We start from the raw sequence: 13205 nt of genomic DNA, 5'->3' as shown, positions 1-13205 counted from the left end.
CCTGACAAGGGGACCAATCTCACATTCTTGAGGTCATGACCCAAGCCGAAACCAAGAATTGGATGCTAAACTGACTGTACCACCGAGGTGCCCCTCAATAATGACTTTGAATGTAAATGGACTAAATTCTCCAATCAAATGCAGAGCGGTCAAATGGATAAAAATACAAGACCCATATGCTGCCTAAAGAGATTCACTTCAGACGTAAAGACACATAGAGACTGAAAGTACATGGAAGGAAAAATGTTCCATGTAATTGGAAATCAAAAGAAAGCTGGGGTAGCTTTAGTTACATCAGACAAAAAAGACTTTAAAACAAACACTGTAAAAAGAGACAAAGGAGAGCATTATATAATGATAAAAGAATCAGTCCAAAAAGAGGATATAACATTTTTTTAAAGATTTTGTTTATTTATTTGAAAGAGAGAGATCACAAGTAGGCAGAGCAGCAGGCAGAGAGAGAGAGGAGGAAGCAGGCTCCCTGCAGAGCAAAGAGCCCGATGTGGGGCTCGATCCCAGGACCCTGAGATCATGACCCGAGCTGAAGGCAGACGCCTTACCGACTGAGCCATCCAGGTGTCCCAAGGATATAACATTTTTTTAAAATTTTTTTTTAAAGATTTTTTTTTTAATTTATTTGACAGAGACACAGCGAGAGAGGGAACACAAACAGGGGGAGTGAGAGAGGGAGAAGCAGGCTCTGCACCAAGTAGAGAGCCCGATGTGGGGCTCAATCCCAGGACCCTGGGATCATGACCCAAGCCGAAGGCAGACGCTCAACAACTGAGCCACCTGGGCGCCCCGGATATAACATTTTTTAAAAAAGATTTTATTTATTTATTTGACAGAGAGAGACATAACAAGAGAGGGAACACAAACAGGGGGAGTGGGAGGAGAAGCAGGCTTTCCGCTGATCAGGGAGCCCATGTGAGTCTCAATCCCAGGACCCTGGGATCATGACCTGAGCTGAAGGCAGATGCTTAACGACTGAGCCACCCAGGCGTCCAGGATATAACATTTGTACATATTTATGCACCCAACATAGGGGGCACCTAAATATATAAATATTAACAGACCTAAAAGGAGAAATAGATAGCCAAACAATAACGGCAGGAGATTGTAACACAGACAGACAGGTCATCCAGACAGAAAATCAAAAAGGAAACATTGGCCTTAAATGACACATGAGACCAGATAAACTTAGATACATAAAAAACATTCTATATAAAAGCACCAGAATACACATTCTTCTCAAGTGCACATGAAACATTTTCCACGACAGATTATATGTTAGGACAAGTCTTAAAAATTTAAAAAGACTGACATCACATCAAGCATTTTTTTCTATCCACAATGGTATAAAACTAGAAATCAATTATAGTAAGAAAACTGGAAAATTCACACATATGAGGAAACTATAAAACATGATCTCGAGCAACCAATGAGTCAAAAAAGAAGTCAAAGCAGAAATCAAAGAATGCCTTGAAATGAATGAAAGTGAAAATACAACATATCAAAATTTATGGAATGTAGCAAAAGGAATTCTAAGGCAGAAATTCACAGTGGTAAGTAACCCATCTCAAGAAACATGAAATTGTCAAATAAGCTAAGTTATTTGAAAAAGAAGAAAAAATGAAGCCCAAAGTTAGAAGAAGCAGGGAATAACAAAGATCAGAATGGAAATAAATGAAATAGAGACTAAAAAGATAATAGGAAAGATCGATGAAGCAAGGAACTGGTTCTTTGAAAAGATAAAATTGACAAACTCTTGCTAAGACTCCTCAAGAAAAAAGAGAGCTCAAATTAATACATCAGAAATGAAGGAAGTGATGGTACAACTAATACCACAGAAATACAAAGGATCATGGGAGACTACTATGAACAATTATATGCCAACAAACCGCCTAAACGAAATGTATAAATTCCCAGAAACATAACCTTCCAAGACTGAATCTTGAAGAAACAGAAAATCTGAATTGATCAATTATTAGTAAGGAGATTGAGTTAGTAATCAAAAGCTTCTTACCAAACAAAAGTCCAGGATCAGATGGCTTCAGTGGTGAATTCTACCAAATACTCAAAGAAGAATTAATACCAATCCTTCAAAGTATTCTAAAACCTAGAAGGGCAGGGAACATGTCCAAGCTCATTTTTACAAGGCCTGCATTACCCTGATACCAAAACCAGACAAGGACACCACAAGAAAAGAAAATTATAGGCCAATATCCCTTAGGAACATAAATGCAACAATCCTCAACAAAATATTAGCAAGCTGAATTCAACAATACTTTACAAGGATTGTACACCATAATGAAGTGGGATTTACTTCAGGGATGCAAGGATGATGCAATATTTGCAAAGCAAACAACAGGGTATACCACATTAACAAAGTGAAGGATAAAAATCAGTGATCACTTCAACAGATGCAGAAAAAAGAATATGACAAAATTCAATATCCATTATGATAAAAACTCATGATAAAGCAGGTATAGAGGGAACATCTCTCAACCTAATAAAGGTCATATACAACAAGCCCACAGCTAACATCATACTCAACAGTGAAAAGCTTAAAGCTATTCCTCTAGAATCAGAAACAAGGGATGGTTACCTATCTTTGCCACTTTTATTCAACGTAGTATTGGAAGTCCTAGCCAGAGTAATTACTCTGGCAAGATAAAGAAATAAAAGGCATCCAAATTGGTAAAGAAGAAGTAAAACTGTCACTAATAGCAGATGACATGATATCATATGTAGAAAACCCCAAAGACTCATGGCACGTGGGTGGCTCAGTGGGTTAAGCCTTTGCCTTCGGCTCAGGTCATGATCTCAGGGTCCTGAGACTGAGCCCCACATCAGGCTCTCTGCTCAGTGGGGAGCCTGCTTCCCCTTCTCTCTGCCTGCCTCTCTGCCTACTCGTGATCTGTCAATAAATAAATAAAATCTTAAAAAAAAAAAAAAAGAAAAAGAAAACCCCAAAGACTCTTATAAAAAAACTGCTGGAACTAAAAAACAAATTCAGTAAAGTTGCAAGATTAAAAAAAGAATCAATATATAAAAATCAGTTGTGTTACTATAACACTAATAATGAATTCTCAGTAAGAGAAATTAAGAAAATAATCCCAGGGATTCCTGGGTGGCTTAGTCGGTTAAGTATCTGCCTTCCGCTCAGATCACGATCCCAGAGTCCTGGGATTGAGCCCCGCATTGGGCTCTCTGCTCAGCTGGGAATCTGCTTCTCCCTCTACCCCTCCCCCTACTTAGGTTCTCTCTCTCTCTCTCTCTCTCCCTCTCCTCTCTCTCTCTCCCCTCCTCTCTGACAAATAAATAAAATATCAGAAAAAATAAAGAGAAAACAATCCCAGTCACAATAACATCAAAAGGAATTAAATACCTTGGAATAAATCTAAGCAAGGAGGTAAAAGACCTGTACACTGAAAATTGTAACAGGAAAGAAATTTAAGAAGACACAAATAAATGGAAAAGATATTCCATGTTCATGGATTGGAAAAACTAATATTGTTAAAATGCCCATACTATCCAAAGCAATTTACAAATTCAATGCAATTGTTATCAAAATTCCAAAGGCATTTTTCACAGAAATAGAATAAACAATCCTAAAAACTGTGTGGAAACACAAAAGACCCCCAAGTAGCCAAAGCAATCTTAACAAAGAAGAACAAAGCTGGAAATATCACACTCTCTGATTTCAAACTATATTACAAAGCTATAGTAATCAAAAGAGTACCGTATTGGCATAAAATAGAAATGTACATCATTAGAACAGAATAGAGAACCCAAAAATACAACCCATGCACATGTGGCCAATTAATTTATCACAAAGAAGCCAAGAACATACGATGGGGAGAAAACAGAGTCTTCAATAAATGTCAGGAAAACTGGACAACCACATGCAGAAGAATGACACTGGACCACTATCTTACACCACACACAAAAATTCACTCAAAATGGATTAAGGTCTTGAATGTGAGACCAAAACCATAAAACTCCTAGAAGGAAACATAGGCAGTAAGCTCCATGACATAAGACTTGGTGATGGCTTTTTGGATCTGACTCCAAAAGCAAAGGCAACAAAAGCAAAAATAAACAAATGGGACTACATCAAGCTAAAAAACTTTTACACAGCAAAGGAAACCACCAATAAAATGAAAAGGCAACCTACTGAATGGGAGAAAATACTTGCAAATCGTGTACCTGTAAAGGGTTAACATCCATCCAAAATATATAAAGAACTCATGCAATTCAAGAGCAAGAAAATCTAAACAATCCAATTTTAAAAATGGGCAGAAGATCCGAATAGACTTTTTTCCCAAAGAAGATACACAAATGGCATGAAAAGGTGCTCAACATCATTAATCATCAGGGAAATGCAAACCAAAACCACAATGAGGTATCCCCTCTCAGCTGTCAGAATGGCTAAAATCAACAACACAAGAAACCACTGATGTTGGTGAGGATGCGGAGAAAAGGGGATCCTTGTGCACGGCTGGTGGCAATGTAAATTGGTGTGGCCACAATATATAGAAAATATATATAGAAAATGATATAAGGGTCCTCAAAAAATTAAAAATAGGGGCACCTGGGTGGCTTAGTTGGTTAAGAGTCAGACTCTCGATTTCGGCTAAGGTCATGATCTCAGGATCATGAGATCAAGCTCCGTGTGAGGTACCACGCTCAGCGCAGAGTGTGCTTGAGATTCTCCCTCTCCTTCCCCCCTGCCCTCCTACTTGCATGTACACGCTCCCTCTCTCTGTCTAATAAATAAATAAAAATAAAATCTTAAAAGAATTAAAAACAGAACTACCATACAATCCAGCAATTCCATTTCTGGGTATTTACCCAAAGAAAATAAAAACGAATTTGAAAAGATATATGCACCCTATGTTCATTGCAGAATTATTTTCAATAGCCAAGATATGGAAATAAACTAACTGTCCATCAATGGGTGAATGAATAAATACGTTGTGGTGTACACACACACACACACACACACACACAGTGGAATACTATTCAGCCACAAAAGGAATGAAATCTTGTCATGTGGAACAACGTGGATGGAACTTGGGGGCATGATGCTAAGTGAAATGAATCAGACAAGGACAAGTATCTACGATCTCACTTCCATGTGGAATTTAAAAACAGCAGCAACAACAAACCAAGCTCATAGAAACAGAAAACAGATCAGAGGTTGTCAGAGACGGTGGGGTTGGGGGAAAGGGGGTCAACAGATGCAAATTCCCAGTTACAAAATAAAGGTCTCGGGGATGTAGTACACGACATAGTGACTACAGTTAATTGTACTGCATGTTTACAGCTTGCTAAGAGGATAGGTCTCACGAGTCTTTGTCACAAGAAAAACATTTGTCTTTGTAACTATGTGTAGTGTTGGATGTTAACCGTACTCATCGCAGTGATCATTTTACAATATGTACAAATCATGCATGGTTAGATTGTATACCAGAAACTAATGCAATGTTATATATCAATTATACCTTATATATATATATTTAAAAACAAGCAATGCAGAAAAGCCAGTTGTTTACCATTCTACAGCCATATTATGAAATATTATTCTGGAAAGGTCGGAATCACTCTTTCATGTGGGCTGACCACATTCTTTGCTGAGGAGCACCAATCCTGCGTCCGAGGCGCACAGGATCACATCCCTCCCCCGGGCCCTTACCGTTCTTGCAGATGCTGATGTTCAGAACTCCCGAGCCCAGGCAGTTTCCTTTGGGCACACAGAAGCCGGCATTGTCCGAGCTGTTGGCTAGTATCTCTCCAGGCACCTTATAGCGGAAGGCAGGCAGTCCCCGCACACTCTCGAAGTCACTGAAAGTTATGTACACTGATCTGGTAGGAGGGAAGGAGGAAAGAGCCAGCGAGTTAACAACTGTTCTCAGGCACAACGTGGCTCAAGTCCACGGGGTACAGGCGGGCAGTGAAGATGCAAAAGAAAGCTTGAAAGGAACTCAAGCCACTTGGTATAGAAGAGGAATTATCAGGAAAGAAGTTTAAGAGGCAGCAACTGTAGTAACAGCCACACCAGGCCAAGGGGGGGGAGAAGGAGCGGTAGAAAATGAAGAGGACATTCAGGACGGAGTCTCACACAGAAAGAAATCGAAGCGTCGTCCAGACCAGCACGGACACGAGTCAGTGTGGACGAAGCAGAGCAAGCGGGAGGCAGGGACAAAGCGAAAGATGAAAAGGTAGCAAAGGGCCCTGGGACCATGGCCAGACCGAAGGCAGGTGCTGAACCGACCAAGCCATGCAGGCGCCCCTGTGTAACAGCGACTCCAGGGTAACAGTCCCGACTCCAGGGTAACAGTCCCGACTCCAGGGTAACAGTCCCGACTCCAGCGTAACAGTCCCGACTCCAGGGTAACAGTCCCGACTCCAGCGTAACAGTCCCGACTCCAGCGTAACAGTCCCGACTCCAGCGTAACAGTCCCGACTCCAGCGTAACAGTCCCGACTCCAGCGTAACAGTCCCGACTCCAGCGTAACAGTCCCCACTCCAGGGTAACAGTCCCCACTCCAGGGTAACAGTCCCGACTCCAGGGTAACAGTCCCCACTCCAGCGTAACAGTCCCGACTCCACTATAACACTCCCAATTCCAGTGTAACACTCCTGGTTCCAATGCCTCCCTGCGTCCTCAGCGGTAACTGCTATCCTGAACCTGGGGTCTATCCTCCCCTTTGCAGGTCTTAATCCTTTCACAAACGTGCACATTCATAAATAATGTGCGGCACGGTCTGCTCTACTGAAGTGTTATATGAACAGCACGCCGCATTCTCTTCCTGTAATTTGCTTCTTCATTCAATATTATATTATTAAGATTTATATTTTAAATATAAGATATATTGTATTTTAAATCTTTCTGGTATCCCATCATACGGCTACACCACAATTTATGTTCTCCTTTTTAGAGTGCCTTAGATTGCTTCCGATTTTCCACTCCTAAAACCACACTGTGATGAACTTACCCGTGCACGTCTCCTTACAGGTCTGCACAGGCCCTGTCCCGGCCAGGGAGATGACGCAGAGCAGTGGGGCACCATGGCGTCTGCGTGTCCTCAGCTTTACTAACATTGTCAAATGGCCCATCAAAAGTGGTCGTGTTGGGGGTGCCTGGGTAGCTCAGTTGTTCAGTGTCTGCCTTCAGCTCAGGTCATGGTCTCAGGGTCCTGGGATCGAGCCCCGCATTAGGCTCTCTGCTCAGTGGGGAGCCTGCTTCTCTCTCTCCAGCTCCCCCTGCTTGTGTTCCTGCTCTCGCTCGCTCTATCATAAATAAATTTTTAAAAATCTTAAAAAAAAAAAAAGTGGTCGTGTCAGATAAGAACATGTTTCCTCTGCACCAAGTCTTTTAAAAAGCCTCCTACGGGGGCGCCTGAGTGGCTCAGTGGTTAAGCCTCTACCTTCAGCTCAGGTCATGATCTCAGGGTCCTGGGATCGAGCCCTGCATCGGGCTCTCTGCTCCACGGGGAGCCTGCTTCCCTTCCTCTCTGCCTGCTTGTGGTCTCTGTCAAATAAATGAATAAAAGCTAAAAAAAAAAAAAAAAGCCTCCTATGGCACTTCTAGGTTGCCTCATTGCACTCACTGCGTTCCACGGCATTTCTGACCCTTCTGTCCTTCCACAGACACGTATGATCAAGGGCAGGCAGCCAGAGGCGGACTGTGGTGTCCTGTGGGGCAGCCGGAAAGGCCGGGAATGAGGTATGGGCAGCAGGGACGGAGCGGTGGGGGCCGATGCCAGAACTCTTTCTGGGGAGACATCACAGTGGACACAGGAGGGGGGAGATTTATGATGCCACCGCTGTCCCCAGCAGGACTGGCCAGCCAGGCCTGCAATCATGTGAGCCACGGAACCCCAGAACAGCCATTCTTCAGAGCACTGGACCAACAGTGTCAAATGAGACTAAACCCCTTGGGATTTTGAGGAGCCCCATGAACGGGCTTTCGGGGTAAGTGGGGAGGATGCGGAGGCGGGGCAAGTCAGCCGTTCGTTCAGGCAGTTTGGGGTGACGGGGGCAGAAAGGGCAGGGGCTGATGGGGGACAGGAATCCGGATGGAGAGCAGGATGCCTTCCTCCCAGAGAGGAGCCAGAATCATGAAGGAGCAGGGGGGAGAGAGGGAGACCTTACAGGGCAAGTGGGAGCGGGTACTATCTAAGGGTAGTGACAGCTCAGCAAATGCCTGCAAACTTGAACTAGACACAACGGTTTGAGTGATCTCCTGCGTAGTTGACCGCTGACCGGTATCACGCTGGACAGCGCCTGTCGTAGTCCCTAAGAGCCGCCTCTGGACACGGACACGGTCCGGCGGGCCCCGGGAGAAGCGCTTCACTGACAGTGACGCATCTGTGCCGAGGACAACTCCCGAGCACGCAGCTGCTTTTATCTTTGTTTTACAAGTGAGGAAAGTGAGGCACAGGGTGGCTGGACGACCTTCCCAAGGTCACACAGCTGTAGGAGTTGGAGCTGGCGTTCAAATCCACCGGCGCAGCCGGGCTCTGGAGCCTGTACCGTGAACCGCAACGCCAACCATCTCTCAACACGCCGCCAGCATTTGTCAGGAATTTTTTTTTTAAGATTTTGTTTATTTGACACAGAGAGAGAGAGAGAGACATGAGGGGGAGCAGCAGAGGGAGAGGGAGAAACAGGCTTCCCGCTGAGCGGGGAGCCCAACGCAGGGCTCGATCCCAGGACCCTGAGATCATGACCTGAGCCGAAGGCAGAGGCTTAACCCACTGAGCCACCCAGGCGCCCCAGCACTTGTCACTGATTAAGCAGAAGTGTCCAGGCCTACAGAGGGTAGCTGCCTATATTCCTCACCCTTTTGGTGGTCCTACAGTCAAATAACTTATCTGGAAAGTTCTTACCTGCAAAATTCAGATGGGAAGACATAAAGAATTTCCTCTTTGTCTATCAAGGGGTGAAAAGAATCTCCATCCGTTCCATTGATCATATTACATCTGTCTGTTGTCCACCAGTCAAGGGACCTGTGATTGAAGAGCACAAGGAAGAGGAGACTATCACATTCTATTTTAGATCTTTACAGATGGTCGGGACTTTTCAAGCCTTAATTGGGAGCCAACTACCCACAGAAGCTTATTTATATGCAGACACAAGGGGGACTCTGGTTAGGGATTGGATCAGGAGGGTAGGCACCTGATCCCCGAATCAATTCTGATAGAGGCAACGTCTAAAAATCCCTCTTTCCTTCCTGCAAAAAAGAATATCCTATGTAGCGGTTTAGAAATACTCATTTTCTTAAAATAGTGATTCAGTTTAGCATTCACGATAGCCTTGTTCAGAGCTAGTCCACTCACAGCAGGGTTTGAGATAGGTATGATCGGCTCTTGAGGATGGACTTAAGAAGGCAGAGTAGAAGGAGGACCTTATGCTTGCCCTGTCTCTCAAACACAGTTAGCTAAACAGCAAATCACTCAGAACACAAGGAAACCAATCTGAGGACTGAGAGAACAAACTGCACAACTAGAGGGAGAAAAGGGGCCACGTCATGGAAGGTAGGAGATGTGGGGATGTGATTTGGGGAGAAAAGAATCGCCAGTGCTGAGGGGAGGGGGAGCCCCTGATCATAGAGAGAGAGAGAGACAGAAAAGGGGCACAGGCTGCAGGTTATCACACAAGAAAAACACTTCCCCAAAACCACTGACGGGGAAAACGAGAGGGACTGATAATCACAAGTTTTTACATCTAAAGTTTTAGAATTCTGCACCATTGCTGGGGTGAAGCCTCGCGGGCTTAGCGGTGCTCCTGTGGAGAAGGAGGGCGGAGGCCCAGGAGCAGACAGTGTGGTCGGAGGATCCCCTGGGTGGCACAAGGAGAGATGGTTCCCCTTCTTGGAGTGCACTTGGGAGAAGTGGCATTGCCTCTCTAGAAACAAAGGAGCCAGCAGGTGCCAATGTGCTGTCCCATTCATCAGCACAGGAGCAGAGACACCTGCTGCGGGCCACTAACCCAGCAGCAGGCTTTTTACTGTGCTTTACTGTAAACTCGAAGCCCCTGCATGTGCGTGTGACTGCCCTTCTGGGACATACTGGCACCAGCCGCAGTATGGCAAGACCCTACCCCAGAGGATCAGTGCCCGTCTGTGCCATGCTGGGTCCCTAAAATTTGGAGTTTTGAAATCCAGCTGGCGGTCCTGAAACAAAAGCCACAGTGCCCCTGGGTGGGCAAATGGCTCAGACACTGACAAGGTGAAGGCAGGGACATGAGGGAAGTCTGGGACAAAAGAGGGGAGAGTGTTTGCTCTTCTTGGAGGCTTCCTGAACAATGGTGGGCACGCATGCCCCTCTTTGGGGATGAGAGAGCAGGCTGCCGCCAGTTTTCTCCCCTGTACATCAGCACAGACAGACTTCAGTGAGCGGCACCACACCCACAGTGAAGGCTCGAACTGCTTACACCAAGTCCCCCTACACTCTACAAGTGCTTCTGAACCAGGGCAGGGGTGCCTGAGAGTCAGAGCAGCAGGATGTCGGCCCCCCAGAGGACCAGCACAAACCCCCCCATGCCCACCAAGTCTACTGACCACAGAGCACTGCAAAGCTTCAGCTCTAGGGAAAACAGGATCTAATCTCTCCTAACAGGCAGAACAAAACACACCTAGTTAAGCTCACCGCACGCTGGACAGGGTCCGAAGAGTCCCCACTGTGAGCAAGGGGACACCCTACGGAGGCCTGACCTGATGAAAAGAGCAGCCGAAACACAACAGCAGAGTGTGCAAAGCACGTGACAGAGACACCTCCTGAAGCTCCAGTCCCTGGACAGTATAGGACCTCCTCTTAATATAGCCATTATCTCAGAAGCAAGAAACATAACAGGCTTTCATAACAAAGAAGACAGAGACCTAGACAAAATGCCAAGATGGAAGAATTTATCCTCAATAAAAGAGTGAGAAGAGTTCACAGTGAGGGAGCTAATCAACACAGATATAAATAATATGCCTGAGCCAGAATTTAAAACAATAATCATAAGGATACTAGCTGGGCTAGAGAAAAGCATAGAAGACATCAGGGAGTCCCCTAGCCCAGACATAAAAGACCTAAAAACTAGTCAGGGCAAAATTAAAAATGCCATAACCAAGATGCAAAACCAGCTGGATTTAATGATCACAAGAACAGAAGAATCAGAGGGGCAAACACGTGATGTAGAAGATAAAATTATGGAAAACAATGAAGTTGGAAAGAAAAAATATTGGTTAGGGAACTCAGTGACTCCATAAAGTGTAATAATACGTATATCTTAAGAGTTCCAGAAGAAGAGAGGGAAAAAGGGGTAGAAGGTTTATTTGAGCAAATTATAGCTGAAAACTTCCCTAATCTGGGGGAGGAAAGAGACATCTAAATCAAGAGGGCAAAGAGAACTCCCACCAAAATCAACAAAAGTTGTCCAACACCAAGACATGTCATAGTAAAATTTGCAAAATGCAGAGATAAGGAAAAAAAAATCCTGAAAGCAGTAAGGAAAAAAAAAACCCCTAACCTACAAAGGTAGACACATGAAGTTCCCTGAAGATCTGTCCACAGAAACTTGAAAGGCCAGAGAGAGTGGCATGATATATTCAATGTGCTAAAAAGGAAAAATATGCAGCCAAGAATACCTTATCCCGCAGGGCTGTCATTCAGAATAGAAGGAGAGATAAAGAGTGTCCCAGACATACAAAACTAAAGGAGTTCAGGACCACTAAACCAGCCCTGCAAGAAAGATTAAAGGGGACTCTGAGTGGGAAAGAAAGCCCAAAAGCAACAAAGACTAGAAAGGAACAGAGAAAATCTCCAGAAACACTGACTTTACAGGTAATACAACAGCACTAAATTTGTATCACCAACAATCACTCTGAATGTAAATGGACTAAATGTGCCAATCGAAAGACACAGGGTATCAGAATGGATGAAAAAAATAAGACCCATCAATATGCTGCCTGCAAGAGACTCTTTATTTTACTTTCTTTTTTCTGTGCATGTGACATTTATTTATCTATTTATTTCCTCTGTAGTTGTTTATTTATATTTATTTATTTATTTATTATTTTTAAAAATTAACATATAATGTATTGTTGGTTTCAGAGGTAGAGGTCAGTGATTCATCTGTCTCATGTAATACTCAGTGCTCATCACGTCACGCGCCCCCCCCACTTAATGTCCATCACCCAGTTACCCCATCCCTCCACCCTCTTCCCCTCCAGCAACCGTCAATTTGGTTCCTATGATTAAGAGTAAGAGACTCATTTTAGACCTAAAGACACGTGCAGATTGAAAGTGAGGGGATAGAGAACCATTTGTCATGCTAATGGATATCAAAAGAAAGCTGGAGTAGTCACACTTATATGAGACAAACTAGATTTTAAACCAAAGAGTGTAGCAAGAGATGAGTAAGGGCACTATATCATAATAAAAGGGGCCTATCCAACAAGACATAACAATTATAAATATCTATGCCCCCTATGTGGGAGCACCCAATTAAACAAATCAATTAATAACCAACATAAACTCATTGATAACAATACAGTAATAGTAGGGGACTTTAACACCTCATTTACAGCAATGGACGGATCATCTAAGCAGAAAATCAACAAGGAAACAATGGCTTTGAATGACACACTGGACCAGACGGACTTAATATATAGAGAGAGAAAAGAATAGGGAATATATAGAGAATATATTATGATTCTATATTATATATTATACATTAGATATATATCAGATATACGATATCTATTAGATATTATCTATCTATATATCTATATAATTAGATAAATAATATCTAACATATTATATGTCTAATATATATCATATATATTTTTTCACCCTAAAGCAGCAGAATATATATTTTTTTTAGTGCAGTTAAGAAATGGGCAGAAGACATGAGTTTTTCCAAAGAAGGCATGCAGATGGCTAAGAGACACATGAAAAGATGGTCCACATCACTCAGCATCGGGGAAATACAAATCAAAACCACGATGAGCTACCACCTCACACCTGTCAGAACGGCTAAAATTAACCACACAGGAAACAGCAGATATTGGTGAGGATGTGAAGAAAGGGAAATCTTTTACACTGTTGGTGGGAATGCAAACTGGTACAACCACTTTGGAAAACGGTACGGAGTTGAAAATAGAACTACTCGACCACCCAGGATCTGCACTACCAGGTATTTACCCA

The 13205-nt window shown here is 43.5% G+C and overlaps 1 protein-coding gene across 3 annotated transcripts in view; it reads right to left on the bottom strand.

Annotated features, from left to right (window-relative positions):
* LOC111149179 (scavenger receptor class B member 2) overlaps window positions 1-13205 on the bottom strand; it is a 72534-nt gene that overhangs the window by 16105 nt on the left and 43224 nt on the right. For all 3 annotated transcript variants that reach the window (XM_022506121.1, XM_022506120.1, XM_022506118.1), the window contains 2 exons: window positions 8901-9020; window positions 5702-5871 (listed from right to left, as the gene is read on the bottom strand). In XM_022506121.1, coding sequence (XP_022361829.1) covers window positions 5702-5871; window positions 8901-9020 — 290 coding nt within the window. The remainder of the gene's footprint in view (window positions 1-5701; window positions 5872-8900; window positions 9021-13205) is intronic.

The sequence above is a fragment of the Enhydra lutris genome, unplaced genomic scaffold (assembly GCF_002288905.1).
Source record: "Enhydra lutris kenyoni isolate GAN:26980312 unplaced genomic scaffold, ASM228890v2 scaffoldscaffold21, whole genome shotgun sequence".
In the NCBI taxonomy this organism is placed as follows: Eukaryota; Metazoa; Chordata; class Mammalia; order Carnivora; family Mustelidae; genus Enhydra; species Enhydra lutris.
The sequence above is the reverse complement of the archived record's forward strand: the minus strand, read 5'-3'. Positions and strand labels throughout refer to the sequence as shown.